General features: G+C 34.9%; 1 protein-coding gene across 3 annotated transcripts in view; it reads right to left on the bottom strand.

The window, feature by feature from the left end:
- Positions 1-392: 392 nt before the first annotated feature.
- Positions 393-18,329, bottom strand: part of DIDO1 (death inducer-obliterator 1) — a 58,200-nt gene continuing 40,263 nt past the window's right edge. For 2 of the 3 annotated variants that reach the window (XM_062589527.1, XM_062589528.1), the window contains 9 exons: positions 18,117-18,276; positions 17,334-17,450; positions 16,999-17,106; positions 16,239-16,374; positions 15,579-16,110; positions 14,504-14,657; positions 13,366-13,455; positions 12,497-12,692; positions 393-5,516 (listed from right to left, as the gene is read on the bottom strand). In XM_062589527.1, coding sequence (XP_062445511.1) covers positions 2,116-5,516; positions 12,497-12,692; positions 13,366-13,455; positions 14,504-14,657; positions 15,579-16,110; positions 16,239-16,374; positions 16,999-17,106; positions 17,334-17,450; positions 18,117-18,276 — 4,894 coding nt within the window. In that variant the 3' untranslated portion in view covers positions 393-2,115. Of the gene's footprint in view, positions 5,517-10,715; positions 10,915-12,496; positions 12,693-13,365; positions 13,456-14,503; positions 14,658-15,578; positions 16,111-16,238; positions 16,375-16,998; positions 17,107-17,333; positions 17,451-18,116; positions 18,277-18,329 lie in introns of those variants that run through there. The other variant, XM_062589529.1, reaches the window with a different exon arrangement.

Genomic DNA, 18,329 nt, shown 5'->3' on the forward strand with positions numbered 1-18,329 from the left:
CTTCCTAAACCTCAAAACCAACCCAAATGAATTAGTAAATTATGCTCTCCTTTATATCTTTTGGTGTTAAGTCTGCAAATGACAAACTTATTTATCTGAATATCACCTTTGGAATAAATTAGGCTGTGTTTTAGGACTGAGACAAAAATCACAAAGACACATTTTCATATGTTTTTCAAACACCTACAAGTAAAGAACAGTTGGTAGCAGTGTCCTCAAGATGTCATCTTTCCTTAAACAATTAGGAAACTAAATCTGTACCATCAGTTTCTTGTGGTAACTCCTCTCTGACTTGCTGAGAAGTAACAATAATATTTAGAAAATAATATACAGATACAAATTTAAGAAAAAGACAACAGTTCTCTGTAGATGTTTATTCTACTTACAGTAACAAAAACCTGTGAAGTCCCATATTTTAATGTACAGTGATATATTTTGCCATATAAAATACAATTTACAGAAATGTCTATCAAGTAAACCTAAACAAACACACTTGATTTTTGCATACTTTTATGTATGTCTTTAAATTAGAAACATCTCATTAAAAAAAATCTTACACCATAGTAGATGTTTGTATTTAATACCACCTCTCTGCATTTTAATGTTTTGTCTACAGGTTCAGAATACAGACCATCATTTCAACCAGCAGATCCTTGATGTGTAAGGACTTCAAAGACGCACCAATATAGACTGTAAAATTTGTAGTGACATACATGGCATAAATGCTACTTGTAATGTAGACTTCAAGATGTAAATGCTTATAGGAATCTAATTTTACATTTGCAGAACTATTTTATAAAAATAACAAAATATTTACTCAGCTGTTAATTTACATGGTCAGATAAATTAGCAGGGTTTTCTTTATTTAAGACTTTAGAATTACTTGCTTGAAGAATACATGAAAAGTAGCAGTGTACTGTATTTCACAGTGAAAACTTCCCCTTTTGAATCACATTTAGCATTACCACTCTTTCAAGCTTTATGCAGTTACATCTTTTTCAGTGGACAGTTTTATATACACCATCAGCGTAAGTAGGGTCTGACAAAAAAACAGTGACACTTTTTTCAGAAGAAAAATGCTTTTAGATTGGAAAATACAAGAAAATAGAGAAATTTCTTTAGTTTCTGGCAACATTCTACAAGAACAAAACAAAACAAAAATGATCCAACTATATCAGTATAACCAAAGTTAGAGATTTAATGGCCTATTTAACCATCTTATTTTTCTTTCCTTTGATACACTAATTCATTTACGGTCTAACTCTTTGCCAATAAATGTCTGATGTTTTTAAAAGTTGCTGGTTATAAAGGTGCTACTTTTATATGCACTTTAATTATAGTTTTGTAAAAATGCAACATTTAAAACTTCTCAGCCTCATGAAAAAAATAAGTAGGACTTGTTTCTTGGTTGTACAGTTAACAGATGGATTTCGAAACAAAAAATACCTGTATATAAAAAGGAAGATAGTGCACTTTAAGCTTATAACATTCCATTTTCAAATCCTCCATCAGTTACAAATAATTAATAACACTGTTCTTCTGCAGCCTTTTCCTAAATACACACGACCCATCCATTGTAAAATAAACAAGACAGCAATATTGGACTCGTTTTATAAAGTGTGTGCTGTAGGAACAACTTTGACACCAAAATATCACATAAACGAGATGTAAAGGTATGGCTCCTAAGGTCTTGATTAAATTCTCTTATAAAATTACAATTCAAGTTACTGGAAAACATAACTTTATAATCTTAAAAAGCAATATGCTCTTCTTAGACCTTTTCCATTTCTGTATTGTAAATGGAAATTTTAAGATAAAGATGCAAGTAGAAAAAACAAAATTTCAGAACAGGTAACGCTGTGAATTTTTTTTAAGAAAAACATTATGCACAAAATGCAGCAAGTGAAAGTCCAGTATGTTCTTGACTTTTATCTATTTGAACATTTTCATTCACAGTTGTTCAAAAACTGCTAATTTGTCAGTACATTTTGTAAGGCTAGTATTACAACAGCTTTTTTGTAAAGGCGAGACTATACAGTATATACAAAAGACCTTGAGTCAGTTCTTGTTATGTAATGTTGTAAATTATTTATGGATAATAACTTTGAGGTGTTTCTATGACTGATTAGTGGAAGATGAAGCTTCCGTTTCTGTTGGTTTTTGACCCTCCTTCTGTGTTTCTGGCTTCATCTCTTTACCAGTTTCCCTACTTTTACTCCTATCCTTGCGATCTTTACCTCTCTCTCTTTCACGGTCTCTATCTCTCTCCCGATCTCTTTCTTTTTCCCTGCTTCGATCCCGCTCCCTGTCTTTATCTCTGTCACGATCTCTGTCTCTGCTTCTTGATCTGTCTCTATCGCGTCTTCTGTAGGATTCTCTCTCTCTGGTTCTTGCTCTCTCTCGGTCCCTGTTTCTTTCCCATTCTTTAGCCCTCTCTGAATCTTTTTCCCTATCTTTGTTTTGGTTTCTGTCTCTGTTTTTATCCCATTCTTTGTCTCTATGTCTCTCCCAGTCCCTTTCCCTATCTCTATTCCAGTTTCTCCCACGGTCCCTTTCCCAAGGTCTGCCATGTTCTCGATCCCTTCGTCTTTCATCAAAGGATCTACCTTGTCGATTATCTGCTTGCTGAGGCTCTGACTGATCTAAAACCTTGTCTTTATTTCCTCCCTCATATCTTTCCCTCTGTCTCCCTTCAAATGCCTGACCTCTAAACTCGACATTTTTGCCTTCTCGGAAATCAGGTGCTGACCACTGTCCTTCTGACTCGGGTCCTTGTCCAGATATATTGGAAAGAGATGCAGATGGTCCAGCTTCTTCCCACATCTCTTTTCTGTGTGGTGGTGGATGACTTGGAAGGTCCAGGAGTGGTCTTGGGGTTGGCTTCATACCTTGTGATGACTGACCCTGGAAGTGAAATCTAGAGGGGGGAGGCTCGTTTTGTTCTGGAAACAGTGCAGGTGTGGCTCCTCTTGGTCCTCCAAACTGAAGCGGTGCTGGACCCCTCTGGTTAGCAAATCTGGGTGGTGGACTCCCTCTTCGTTCCTCAAATGGCTGTGGCAAAAGTCCCCTTGGGCCTGGTATATGATTTGTAGCTGGACCTCTTTGCCCTTCAAACTGATTTGGGTGAGGCCCTCTTGGTCCCCCAAAATGACTAGGGGGTGGGCCTCTTGGCCCTCCAAACTGAGGGCCTCCTCTCTGTCCTTTAAACTGAGCTGGTGGTGGTCGTCTTTGACCTCCAAAAGGAAAAGGTGAAGGTCCTCTATTTCCCATAAATTGAGAGGGCTCCGGTCCCTCAAACTGTCCTGGAGGCCTAATCATTTCGTTATATTGGGAATCCGGGAATTCCCTTTGCTCCATGTGAGGTTCCCTATGATCATCAAACTGAGATGGTGACATTCCTCTTGGAACGCCATGATAAGAAGGGGAGGGGCCCCTGTTCTCACCAAAAAGAGATGGTGGTCCATGCTGTGTAGAAAATAAGGAAGGAATGGGTCCCTTTTGACCTCCAAATCTGCCAGGTGGAGGTCCTCTTTGCCCATCATTATTTGGAGAACCATGCTCTTCTGAGAACTGTGGTGCTGGTCCTCTAAAATTAGGTCCATGAGGTCCAACAGGTGCATTGAGCATCAGTGGTGGTGGAGGCCCTCCTTTCTGCCCAGACAAAGAAAATGGAGGCCCAACTCGGTTTTCTTCAAAGTGCTGTGGGAGAGATCCTCTTTCTCCCTCACTTTGAACACCTGCAGATTCAGTTTGTTCTACAAATTGATGAGATTGAGGGTTTCTTTGTTCTTCATATTGCACTGATGAAAGACCCCTCTCTGGTTCAAAGTGACTGGTTGCCTTTTCCTGAGAAGTAAATACTGTATTTGAAAAAGAATCCCTTCCTATTATTTCCTTTGATTCATTTGACCATGGTACTTTATGCATATCTTGCAAAGACTGACTGTCATTTGATGTGGAGAAGTTAGGTTGAAAAGATGTACTTGGAGGTGTTGGAAGCAGTACTTTACGTAAAGGTTTGGATGTAGAAGGTTCTCCAGAAGCTGTTTGACTCACATTTTCCAAACTAACTTGGGCAGTGTTTTCAAATTTGCTGTTAGATGCCTCTTTCTGAGGCACTGTAGAAGCTTTTTCACTTGAAACCCAATTATCACCACTGTAACCTGACTGAGTAGTAGAAATTAAGGTTTTGTCTTCCTTACTAAGTGGAGTCTGCAAAGCATTTGGGAAACTTGCTGGAGGAATTTCTCTTGTGGATATCTCATTCGGTACCAACTGTGGCTTTATTCGAGAATCAATATTGTCATTAGTTTCTGTTGCCATTCTTCTAGCTTGCCGGGGATCCCTGTTTTGTCTTGGGTCACAGCCCTGGTTTAAAACTTGTGCTTGCTGACTTGAAGGTAAATCTACTTTTTGTGTAGTCTGCTGGTTCTGATGGAATAATTCAGTCTTTGTTAGGGAAGATTTGGGTGGAGGTGACATTAAAGCATCAGACACTGAAAAATGTGCCATTGAAACACCAACAGCCGCTCTTTGTTGTCTGAGGGCTTCTTCTTGTTCCTCTAGTTGTCTTTTCTGTTCTTCTATTTGTTTGTTTAATTCTTCCAACATTTTTTGCTGTTCTACCAAGGATGAGGTTGTGGACATATCAGCCACATATGAAGCAGATGTTTCTGAAGAATTGCTTTTAGTATCCGTGTACATTTTATTAGGTAAATCATCAACAGTAACTTTTGCTTCTTCCAAGATAGTTTCATCTTCTGGATCGTAGGCCTCATCTTCTAGTTCTGCTGTATTACATGGCTTTTCCACATCATATAGTTTCTGGCTTTCACTAGTCTGTGTTTCAAAAGCTTTCTCTGGATCATATTCTTCTTCAGGATCATATGGCCTGTCATCTTCCTCCTCTTCTATAGCTCTGTCTTTTGACATCTGTCCAAACTGTTGTACAATGGGATCTAACAGAGGAACAGCTGACATTCCTCCATCAACAGCAACTTGAGCTTCCTGATTTGAAGACTGGACAGTTTCAGAATCTTTAGCAACAGGCTCAAAAGATTTCTTTTTTCCAAAAAGTGTCTGTAGGATGTGTTCCAGAGGTGTGGCAGTTTTTGAGGATGAAGAATTTGTAGTGGTAACAGTTGCAGGAGCAGTAGTTGAAGCTGGTGGTATCCCAGTAGTTGTGGTTCCAGTTTTAATCGAGGAGAGTATTTTTAATACTGAAGGTGTAACTGCTGGGGTTTCTGGAATGGGAAGTGGAGGTGGAGGTGGAGGAGATCCAGGTGGTGTTGAACTTACAGTTGAATCTCCAGAATAGAGTGAGTATTTTGGAGTTTTCTTTTCTTGCAAAGAAGATAATGTCCCTTTAGAGAACAGCAATGTTTCAGTTTCCTCTTGTGTTTGAATTCTGCTTCGCTTTTCCTCTATCTTTTCTGTCTCCACGACAGCAGAAGGACGTTTCCCTTTTTGACAGATAACTAATCCAAGAATTAAATTTGGACGAGATGACTCAAGACCTGAAAGAGAATACAAAGACTGTATGTGTAAAAATATTTTTTATTTATGCTTTCAGCAGGAACTCCTTATTTTATACAACGGCAGCTACAAAAATCATAAAGATAACAATCTTTCTAAATAGCATTAGGTAACCTATTGGCAATTTCCATTAGTCCATATAGTCCATAAACATATGCATATATACTTAAAGAAATGTTTTAACTCTTAATCCTTGATATTTTTAATAAAATATTGCAATCATATGTACAATTATTAAATAGTGACTTTGCAAATATCTCTAATGTTCCAAATCAAAAAGATTTTATATTTTTTATATTATTACATCTTTTTCATTTCCCTCCCCTCAGGAAAATCATATCATAACTTTCAAATAGTCTGCAAATATGTGGTACACACAGAGATACTAAAAAGTGACAAAATCTGGGAAGGCATTTCTATAGGGCTAAATAAAAATTTAAGACCCCCCCCCCCAAAAAAAAAAAAAAAAAAGAAAAAGAAAAAAAAGAACACTAAAGAACACTTTGCTAAACTTTAGAATTATATTTCTATTATAATTTGTGCTGTAAGACTGTGTTGACATTTATACAGGTCTATACATACTTTGCCTGTCTCTAAATTAATCAAATAACAGTAAATGCTGTAAGGATAGTTTCAAACAAAATGTGTCTGGGAACAGTATTAAAACTTGTGTAATACACACTGATTTTTTTTCCCCAGCTAGACATTGTTTTTTAAAAAGTAAAAAGCAGGAAAACTAGTGACTCACCTAATATACCAAACAAGCAAATAAAAGCTTAAGGAGATGCAAGTTCAGTATATGGGGAAAGGGGATCTCAGTGTATTTGCTTTCTCTTCAAGAAAAGAGTTAGTTCACTATAGAACAAGTATACAGAGGGAAAGGTAACTTTGAACTCTGTTGTAGGATTCAGTCTTAAACATGAAGCTGTAAGACCTTTTTTATAAATAAGAAGCACTGTGAATAGAATCACTCCTTTGTTAAAAGTTTCAGACTCAAATCCTGGGAGAAGTATATCTAAAAAAAGATGGGAGATTTTCTGGTAAGAGAAAAAATAACCTTAAAAGGGCTGTAGGTATGTTTCATGGTATTATATTTCTTCCTTTTATGTGCACAATTCCCACTAGTAAGTGTAGAAGATAATCATGTCCAGAATAAAGGGCAGGGGAATAAATCCATTTACAAACAGTTGGTGGGAAATGTAGAATTTCTTTATAAAGAGAGGGGTTTTTAACTTCTGGATTTAGTAAGTTTTAACAGGTCCTCATTTAGGGGGACCTCATTATTTGCATCTAGCTAGGAAGCAGTAATATAGAAACATAAACAAGATGTAAAATAACATAAATATTCCCTGTATTTAAATGATTCTGAAATCTACACTGGCACTGTTTCTTCTATTCATAATCCTGAATTCATAAGTAAGAGTTTTACAAGTATATTATGCTTGTGTGTATCTTCATTATTAAACCAAACCATCTACTATTAAGGAAAAAAATTAAGATATCTAATTATTAGCATTTAAAAACTTCTTGACACCAGCAAAAAAGCCTTTAGGCTTTTTCTGGTACCCATAGTACCAGAAATATTCCACATTTACAGATAATATTACTTTGCTGATAACTTCAAGAAGTTGTAAGGGGATTCTTAAATTTGCCATCTAATGAGAAAAATGCCAGCTGTTTCCCTAATTTGATTTAATAAACTTCACCTCTTCTGATTTCTTTTGGTTACTAACTTTACACCGAGAAATCACTAGAAGAATTTAGCATATTTTTAAGTTAAATATAAAGCTTTCTCAGTGAGAGGATACTGTCATTCTTACAGCTTAGGCTAAGTTCAGTTATAACCTACAAGTGAATAAGATGAAAACTTGGCTCAGTTAACATCAAGGGAAAGCCCAAACAGAAGAACCAATTAAGGAGAGTTCATCTTTAATGACAGCCTGTAACTGTAGGAATTATTTACCATTTATTAAAACAACAATCCCAAACCACAGCTGCTTCATGTTTCTAGTATTTCCCTTCAGTACTTACTACATATTTCATTAAGCAGTAACTTTTGTTCACAGAATACCCAAAGCTATAAAATCATCAGTGCTTCCATTTTTTATGTTCAAATATTATCCCATATAAACCTTGTTTTCTAAACAGCAAATGACAGATAAGACAAAGATGGTATTTTCTCAAAGAAAATGAGTTAACTTGAAAGTCTTATGAGATCTCTTGGCAACTAAGGGAAAACAAACCCTCCTCTAAAATTCTGTGTACTTCTGATGGCAACTGGAAATAGTACAGTGAATCTGTTCTAAGCACTTAATGAATAGACCACCAAAATATTGGCAGTCACTTGAAATAGTCTTTTCAAAAGGCAAGACAAAATTATAATGGAAATTTTGAACCCAATCTAAAGTACTTGCTTTTGAGATTTCCTATTGGAAATGGTTCTCATTGTAAGTATAGGGAAAAACAAAATTAATGAAATTTAAGCGAGAGTTTTTGGAAGACAGTTATTTTGTAGAATGCATTCTAGTTCCAAAGTGGAATTCTAGAATTAGAATTATTTCATGGTTTCAGTGTTTTTAGTTATACCTAATTCTGTGGTTGGACATGCTGTTCTAAATAGTCCATCATAGCATAAATTTGCACCTATAGGAGTATGGATGCTGAGGTAGGATCAAAGCATATAGGACAAACTAAAGAATTATTTTCAGTGAATCTGAAATTATAGGGAAAGAATTGCATAAATTCTCCAAATATAAACTCATTTGCACCCACTACTTAAAGGCAATTCTGGCTGTTCTGCTAAGTATAATTTACTACCTCAAATGAAATGGTACTAACATATATCATTAATGCATACTTCAGAAGTAAAGTAAGTCAATTAGGAAAATAATTTATTTGCAAATCGAGTCTACTGAGACTGTGATAATTACATATGGCACACTGTGTGTGAATTTGTCAGTATGTGAATAATGAAGGCACATTTGGTCAGGGTTGACAAATGCAGAGTATGTCACAAATTTCTATTCATCCAAAACCTTCTGGTAGGCATTTGCCGTTCTGTCTTTAACATTTTGGTTATCTGCTTGTAAGCAGAGACAGTGACATGTAATTAATGTGACTAGTCACATGAATCTCAAATACTGAATAACTGAAATGAACAGTTTCCAAAAATCTATCAGACAGGATATCTAATGAACAGCAGTTACTGAAAAATTAGTTTTGAGTCCTTGTCAGAAACACAGACCAAGTGACTAATTAAAACAAGTAAAATTTTAAACACACTTCCAAGACAAGAAAATCCAGTAGTGAGTTAGTAACATTAATTATAATCTGTCTAGAATTTGGTCATCATGGAACAAACCCATTAAAATTGTAATTTTGATACTGTAACTTTATATAAATATTAGAATTTATACCTAACCTTGCTTCTGAGTTTACTTGCATGAATTTTCTTAAAAAAAAAAATCTCTTGAAGTTCATGATTGTCTACAATAGTTTTCATAACCTGTAGCCAAAGAGGTATCTCTACTAAATTCATACCCAATCTCTCAATCCAAAGTGATAAAACACTAAGTGCAGGGTCTGATAGCTTCTTTAGAACGAAAACATACAGCTAAACTAGCATTTCAAAGGTTAGCCCTATTCTATTTCAATATCCGTAAGTAGGTTAACTGCCTAACTTTACGTAGTCATATCGAAAGTGTTGGCCGAGTGTCCAACTACTTCTTGATGACTCGCTTTCACAAGGAACTGTTTTAAAAGTGCTGCAAGCTGTGTCAGTAGAGTTAATAGTCAGTGCTAAGTTATTTATAAAACAATTACCCTGTTGTATATTTGAAGGCCAGATAACGGTTTTATTGAGTTACATTCTATAAAACTAAAGCCATGAAAAAATGGATAAACTAAATACTAATATTTGCTAAACATTTTTCTTACCCCTAATTTTTTTTATTAAATCAGTTTAACTGTATTTGCACATGTAATACCCACATCTTCATTCCTTAGCATCAACAACTGGTAACAAATTCCCTATACTGTTAAAGATAGATGCCTAATTTCTGCACACTGATGGCACAACCTGGGGAATAAATCCAGCATACCTGATTATGGTATATATTTTTGAGCTTAGATCAAAACAAGCTATTCTTTAATCATTATCAAAACTGTTTAAATATTTGTTCCAATCAGAAACTGAAAACTATCATTCAAGTATCAGTCAAGTGAGTTTTAATCTAGGGATGTACATCATGTCCAGCACTGTAACACTGCTGTACATTAAGATACACTTGCTGAATGGAATTGTATGGCAGAGAAAAAACATGGTTCTTATGCCATATTCTACTATTGCTACTTTTCATAATACTGTCTGCTGAGATGAAGAAGCCTAATTCAATACAGAGTAGAGTTACACTTGTCTTGTTACAGCTGCAATTTTTAAGAGTATTCTAAATAGTATGAAGATTTCACACCTTCATACTTCAGGAAAACATACTGTTGTAAGCTACTAAAAGAGATATATCAATGCTTGTGGAATGTCTTTTGCTGATATATATAGTTCAATAAAACAGTCATGTATTTTTCCTTTTCCAGCTTTGCCACTAAATCCTTCAATAAATCACCCTTATTTGCATTCTTCCCATTAGTAATGAAGGCTGATTACACTATTTTCTACAAACTGCTTTAAGATGTTCAGATGAAAGTGCTAGATAACACATTACACGTACACACGAAATACTCGGACAAGTAAATTTACATACAGTAAGCTATTACAAAACACACCGCAGAAGCCTGCTGGTGTAGTAATTATAATAATCTCAGATGATTTAAGCGTAAATGTGGAATCTTTCCATTTCCTCTATTTTAGAAACATCAATGTGCAAGTGTTTTGTAGAGCTTCTAGGTACTGTAGCAGTTCAGAAGTCCTCAGTGTGTTCCAAATCCAGTCCATCAGAAAACAGGAGAAATTCATAAATCATATTTGCCTGATGGAACTGCTTGATAGAGCTGCAATACCTTCTAACTAGTGTTTAGGGAGTGACAGGGTTTGTTTGTTGTCCCCCCTCCCACCTCTGTCCCATTATATTTATCAAAATGCCTTTCACTACCTAGTATAATGCTTCTTGCTAAACTCTATTTGAAAGTACACAAATTTAAGGAGACAATGACCATTTTCTGTAAAATATTTTTTATTGATTATGTAAGAAAGAGCAGTAAATTCCAACAGAGAGCATTTAAAAGTATGGATTACATGTCTTTTATGCTGTGGTTTTAATGCATACACACACGGAAAAGCAGCTTACTTGACTTTTTCTTCGCCTTATACTGCCTTCTGGTTTTAAAATATGAACACCATTCAGCACAAGTACGAGGTAAATACTCCTACGAAAGTGTCCAAGTGTGAACCGATGATAGAAGTCTAAGTGGGTCTTCTACTACTCTTTTTATACATATGGCCTCTCTGCCTTTGGAACCTCATATCTATAGCAATCCTTTAACCCCTTTTGCCTACAGATGTGCATTTCAATTTGAAAAACTGACTCATAACATTTGCCTCCATGAATCCGTGTGCAAATGACACTTATATTTCTTCTGAGTAATTCCTTCCAGTCTTGAAAAAATTTTCCAAGTTAAACTCAGTATGACCAAGCTGATATTACAGATTTCTGTATTAATACTTTACGTAGAGTTTGTCCTTATTTGCCAATACGCTAATTTAAAATAAAAAGTTTCATTTAAATTGAAACTTATAGAAAAAGAAACATAGAAGAAAACTTACAATGCTAAACATAGTCGATGTTTTCAACAGGAATGCGAGCAGGCAAAGATTATGTAAATGCCTCCCTAAAGCATGTTATTTAACAACACAACAAAAGACTGCAGATGTTTACAGCTGATTCAATGGCCAATTCTATTATTGTGTGTCACTGTTCAGAAAGGAAGGTATTTCTTTGTTCTGTCTGAAAAAGCTAGTCCAGGAGTTAAGACACAGCTTACGTCCGCATGCCAAAAGCATTCTGTGCTTAGTTTTTTAATTTTTTTGGCTCTGAAAGGGAAATAAGTTTTCACTTACCTTTCAAGAATAGGTATTAAAGAGTATGAAGTGTTCAGATATAGCAGTTACAGAGCCCACGTGAGTATACTTAGAGCAATGATCCCACTTTTTTTAGCCATAGCCAAGAAGCAATGATCTAGACTACACATTATTCAAGGACAGATAAGAGTCATAGAATCATAGAATCAGAGTGTAGATTTTTCTCATATACTCGAGTGTCAGAGTGCAGAGCAAGCATTCTTCACAGTCTCATGCAGGATTGAAGGGCATTTTACTAATGGTATATAATTTGTCAATGTTATTGATTCTATGTTTTTTAAAGTCACATAGTCACATCCTCACTATGACAATGAAGTATTCCCTTCATTGTAACCTATAGTTCTTCATCTTCTCAATATTTTACTTTATACATAAACAAAAACAGATACTTATTTGGAAACTGCCACCTACTGACCTAATGGAATATGGATTTTATTTATTTATTTTAAACAAACCAATTTTCAGAAGTCAGTGATTTGGCTAGTTTGCTCCAGCAAAACATAACGTCATTTTAAACACCTTGTGCTCACATATTTGCACACATGGCATCATATCTGACATAATGATAATGTAGGGAAAGCAGTATAATTTTTACCTTTGTCTTCATAGATATCCACTCCTTTGCTGGCTAAAGAGCTTCTTGCTTGCTTTACACTACAGTGCATAGCTTGTAGGGTTTTGGACAATTTTATCTTGACGCAGAGTTAACTTTCTCAATTATTCCCTATTTACACAGTTTTAAAATGTTTTTCAGATAAAATCTTTTTTTTTTCAAAAATACTTCTATTAAACATTCAACAATAATTTCTCTCTGATTGATTGTCTTACGTGAGTTTACCTATCATTTAACCTCCCCTGTTTTGTGCTTACCTGGTCCCTCAAAAGGCAAGAGTTTGGAAGGAATTGGGTCCTTAGCACTCAGTGGGATCAGGTAGAGGTCCTTGACATGTCTGTTGTTATTAGCTACAACACCAAAACGACCACGACTGCTAAAATAGGAGTAGAGAGAGATGTAGGCAACTTCTTCTTCTTCTGTTGCAGGATGAAAACGAATCAAACATAATTCCTGGAATACAAAAACAAAGTGGAAAATTTCAACCTATAACATCTCATCAAATAAAATGCTAGCTGGCAAGTTCCGATTGAGGGGTGGGGGTAATCACTATAGATTGTACATTTACCACTCCAACTATGTTTTTAAAGCAATATTTTAGGTTTAAGAGAATATTGTTCAATCTGTAATTCTGCAACAGAATTAGGTTTATCAGTTTCAGAAATACACGTGTATCTTATATGAACTTATACATTCTGAGGCTCTGAATATTTGAATTAATATGAAAGAAATGGAAAAATCCTTAAGCTTCATTACTGTATCTGCACAGTGTGCTTCCTTTTTTCACTTTTAAACTGTTTGAAATAGTAAAATCTATTCACACTTAATGGTAATTTCCTATTTTTAAAACCCATGTTTAAATTTTCAGTTCTGAATAAATTATGTTTAATTATTAAAATTAAATAAATAAGACTAAGCCATTATATAAGAGATCAAGGTGATTAGCAGCTCAACAGACAAACATGTTTCTTCAATAAATCAAAAATTTTAAAGGAATACATGCTATCAGAGATTCTCTGGGTATCATCCCTGACGATATTTGCTGTGTATTCATTTTATTATAAAAAGTTGCCATTTTATATTGCTGTATTTTTCTGCTAGGTTTTGCAAAGGATTAAGTGAATACCTTAGAAAGCGAAGATTTGAGTTTGCCAACATAATCCCAGACTGTCTTCGGTGAGATCCTCCCACCAATATGAATTGTATCTGGTAAATCCTAAACGAGAAGTATTACATGGTAGTATGAGAAAAGCCAAAAGAGACTACTGTGTAAAAGCTGTGCAGATTGCCCCATCCCAGTAGCCTAGTGGAGAATGCAGCATTATGTTTTAGTAAGCTTTCACACATATTATTCTAATTCAGATAGTGCATTTCCAAATTTCAAGGTGACTAATTATGGCATGTTACTGGAAGGGTAATAGCACACATCAAACAGAGAAGGCAGTTCCAAACAAAGACAGCAACAAATACTTATGTACATTCATCAGATAAATACATTCCTTAGCATTGTTTGATGGGAAAGCCATTATTGGTAATACAGATTTTCTCCACATTTCCAGTTTATCAGAAAGTTATGCACCCATGACTACAAGCCACATGATTTCTACTTAGCTTCCTATCATCAGGATAGCAAAATCCGTTTTAGCAAAACCAAAAAGAACCACCCACTGTAGTATTTAAAGTCCTAAAACACCTTTGAAACTTCCTGACTTCACAGCCCCATAAAATGTACTTTTTAGGAGAAAAGAGAAATCAAATCTCTTATTTGTTTCAGTGCATGCTTTTATATTATCAGACTATTTGAATGTATTCCCCACAAAACAGTCAGCCAACTGTTTTCATTTTGTATTTAAATGGACAAAAATATTTGTTTTTAATAAATGACCTCACAGACTTTTATAACAGATCACATCACTGATCCATCCAGTGTGAGAGTTGACTGTTTTTAAATATTGTTTCTAAGATGTCTATTTTTAAATACTGGTTTTAAGACCTCTTTTCAAAGAATAAAGCTGAACTACAGCTATAGTTCCATGTTAGCTACTAACATATGTATAGGCATATTAAAATACACAACAATTCTTCACAAATTTGTGAGGAATTTTTAAAAGGCTATTTTTTAACTGCTTTTCTTATTACTAAAGGGATACCATTGAGCACTGTTAAAATTCCAATACAGCAATATATACAGTGACCACAATCTTTATAGCAACAGGAACTGCTGTATAGATTTATTCTAAACACATAAACATGTCACTTCTAACCTCACTAAGGTATTCAAAACACCCGGAGACAGGATATGCTTTAGTGACAAATTTGGCCACACTTTGCATGTTGATAAATCCTTTCCAAATGGTGTTGAGACGAGAGAGAAAGAGAGAAGTATCTCCATCTTGAGGTGAGCGTGACTCTGCAATACTGCAAAACAAATTCAAAATGAAAAGATTATAGAATATAGTCAGACTGCTCCCTTTTTTCTTCTTCTCTCCTTGTACTCATCCATTACTGTATTTTAAACAGGTAAATAAGAGATTTTTTTACTCAATGCCCTGTCAATGTTTTCCATTAACTGCATATTAGTGAAAAACGTAAGGAACAACTGAAAATTAAATTACAGGTTCAGAGAGGCAAAAATGATGCTAAGAGATTTTTTTTAAAAAAAAAGTAGGCTAGAGTATAACTATTGTGATCCTGACTCTACAATAAACTAATCTGAATTATACACTTTCCACTAAATCAATCAAAAACATACATCTGAAAAGATTCTCATGTTAAAGGATATGACATGAACAAAAATCTTTTAACTGCCATTTCATAAGCACGTATGCCACAATATTTATTCTTCCGATTGTACACACAGAGAGTATGTAAGAAATCCATTTCTTTTCAATCTGATCAATTGGTTAAATTTGATTTATATTCATAAAGCCAGATATAATAGCATTTTAATGCAGGATGAAAATCTGGAATACCTTTACACAATTGCTCACATACTCTCTATATATGAATATATAAAAAGAGTTTAAGGTCAAATACTTTTATGTTTATGTATATGCTAACACACATTGTAGAATCCTTGCTGTTAATATATTCTGATGGAAAATTTTAACAACTAGAGAAGGTAAACAAGAAGATAATAAATTAAAAATCTGAGTAAGGTTACCTGAACTATGAAGTTGATCATGACTTTTGTTTTTGAGATGGGTGGACAGACACACACTCACACACATGCACATCCCCACACATATGCACACGTGCATGCACACACACAGAGAACAACGCAAAGACTTTGAAGATAAGCACAATTGAGTAGTTTGGCTTACTATTAAATATACGCACTTGATATTGGGTGATTGAGGAACTGCTAAGTATCTTGGATCTGGTGAGGAGGTTGGTTTTGTTAATATTGATTTGGGGACAGTCATGACTGGTTTTGGCATTTCCTGTTTTGCTTCCCCTACAGAAACTTTGTCAGATGCAGGACGCAGTGCTGAAGTCGTAATACCAGAGGAGCCACTCATTGCTGTCCTAGGGTCTCTGCCAGAAACTGTTACAGTTGTGACAACGCCTCCAGCGCAAGTGGCAGGAAAAGCGGAGGCCTCTTCAGATAAAGAATCTGTATTGTTGTGGCCCTGTGTTGCAGGAACGTAAGTTTTTTCTAGGCTTGACGGGGAAATGGTTTCTGTTACAGATCCAACTTCAGGTTCCACTGTGTTTTCAGAGACTGCCTCTTTGGCTGGCTCTGCTGTTGCTGTAGAACTTTCATGCTTTGGCTGAACTTCTGGTTTTGATTTTGACTCCACCTTTTTAACAGGAGCCATTAGTTTTGCCTTCTTTGGTGGTGGTTCATCTTCAGATGCTGAAATCTGACCTATAAATTAATTTAAAATATTTTTGATTATTATTTGTTTTAGTGATTAAATAGTGATGAAAGAAACAGACAGTCAAGGCCCTTAACACAACAATTCTTTTACTTTGCACAGTCAGCACCATAGATACCTGTACAGATTTTGCAGTTCAGGTCAAAAAGATGGGCTCGATGTTGACTTGTTGTATCCTTCAACATACTGCTAAAAACATCTAGAGAAGGAGCATTGTTTAAATCCGGTGCAGTTCGGGCTGAGTCTTGCTGCTCCTGAAAGTGAGCACACACACAAAAACACATTCCAGTTGATCACTAATTTCAACCATAATAAAATACTTCAGAAACTGTTACTAACTTTCGTTCTTTAGAGTAAAATTCTTGCAAAACCACTTTCTCATTTGAGAAGCATTTTTAAAAAACAGTATGAAATTTTGAAACATTATTTCTCCTGTGTCATTGGTAAAAGCATGCACGTGATATAAAGTGTTTTATTAACATAATTAACATTTGACTTCCTTTCATTCTACTATGTTCTAAAGTAGATACTATTGTGTTAAATATTTGTCCAGCACACTGAACTGCAGTATTTTTGTTTCAGAGAAGGGGGGTGGGGAGCAAAAAGCTCAGCTAATAGTCAGAAATAACAAGTTTTCTCTGTAAATTGAGAACAAGGTCTGATAAATACATAGCATCTGTTTTTGTAGAAGTATATGTGGTATATGCCCATTATTTGTTTGTTGTGCTCCTTCAAACTAAAAGAAAAATGCTCATAGCATACCTTCTGTTACCCTACAGTTTGTTGAAACAATCTGCAATGCTGATAAAAACATGAGGTTCTTAGTTACCATTTCTCTCTCTTGAGGTCTTTATGCTCAAGCAATTCCTAATACTTACGTCAGAATCAGACACTGGTGGAGAATCTTCCATATTCACATCTGGCATATTTTCCTGTTTTACAACCGATTTCTTGATTTCTTGAGATTTATTTCTCGACTCCATCATCTGAGAGAAAGAAAATAAAAAAAAAATGGTAAAAAAAATTCCACATATTTACTCTATAGTATTACCATGCACTTTGTTATCCATTATCTTCATATCTGCTGGGGCTGGAGGAAGAGTCTGGTCACTGAAAATTATTAGCATTTGATTAGAAAGAAAATGGTGATAAGGATTATTAAACTCACCATTAATGCATATCTAAGAACATGCTAGAAAACTGTATTACTTACTGCTTTGGATGGCTTTTCTTTCCATACAGATAGTTCTTTAGACAGAAGTTCTTCTGGTTTCAATCTCACTAGCTTTGACAGTGAAATTTCCTGACGAAGAACACGATGAAAAAGTCCCTGAAAACACAGCAGAGTTTGTTGCTATGCTGAAGAGTACCTGCTTATATAACTAATAAGATTGCAAAACAGTCAAATCTCTTCCAATTTCTTAATTCGCTATCAAAAACACTAACTAATTATAAGCAAAGATGAAAAGGTGTAGCAACCAGAAAACAAAAATCAAATCTGTATCTATTACTATAAATAACTGCATAGGAATTCCAGAAACTGAACAGCCATTCCTGTTTCATATCTATTCTAGGAATTAAAGAAAGAACACAATTTCAAGTCTTCTCTAGTCATTTTTCATCTGCACTGCCTTCCTTCTTTTTCTTTTAAAGGATAAACATGATTATGTACATAGAGATAACATCCAGCACATGCTACAGAATGCCACAGGAGGAGAAGCAAGTAAAATCTTCATTTGTTTTAAAAATACCATTCTGCAAATAAATATTTCAGACAAAAAGTCCAAACTTAATAAACGATCCACCTAAAGTAGATCTTGAATTCTCACTAGATATTTTTTTTGCAAGATATTAATAGCTTTGGAATAATCTTTTATAGTAAAATTCCTAAATCTGTATTTTAGAAACTTTAAATGTTGAGGTTGGTTTGACAGACATCATTAAAAAACAGAAATATGTTTAAGCATATGTTTAGTTTTAAAAGGAAATTCCAAACCTGATTTTTTGGGTCCTTGAGATTGAACATGATGCTACGGTATTTACTCTTGTATCGGTTGTCCGTAACTTGAAACAAATTGAACATTTCCTTTTCAATATTGAGTGCTACTTTCCCTACTTCACTCTCTGTCATGACCAGATCATCACTGTCATTGACCCTGTTTAAAAACAAACAAAAACACCCCCATGTTATTATTTCACTAGGTAAAGC

Source organism: Rhea pennata, chromosome 16 (genome assembly GCF_028389875.1).
Source record: "Rhea pennata isolate bPtePen1 chromosome 16, bPtePen1.pri, whole genome shotgun sequence".
NCBI classification, from domain to species: Eukaryota; Metazoa; Chordata; class Aves; order Rheiformes; family Rheidae; genus Rhea; species Rhea pennata.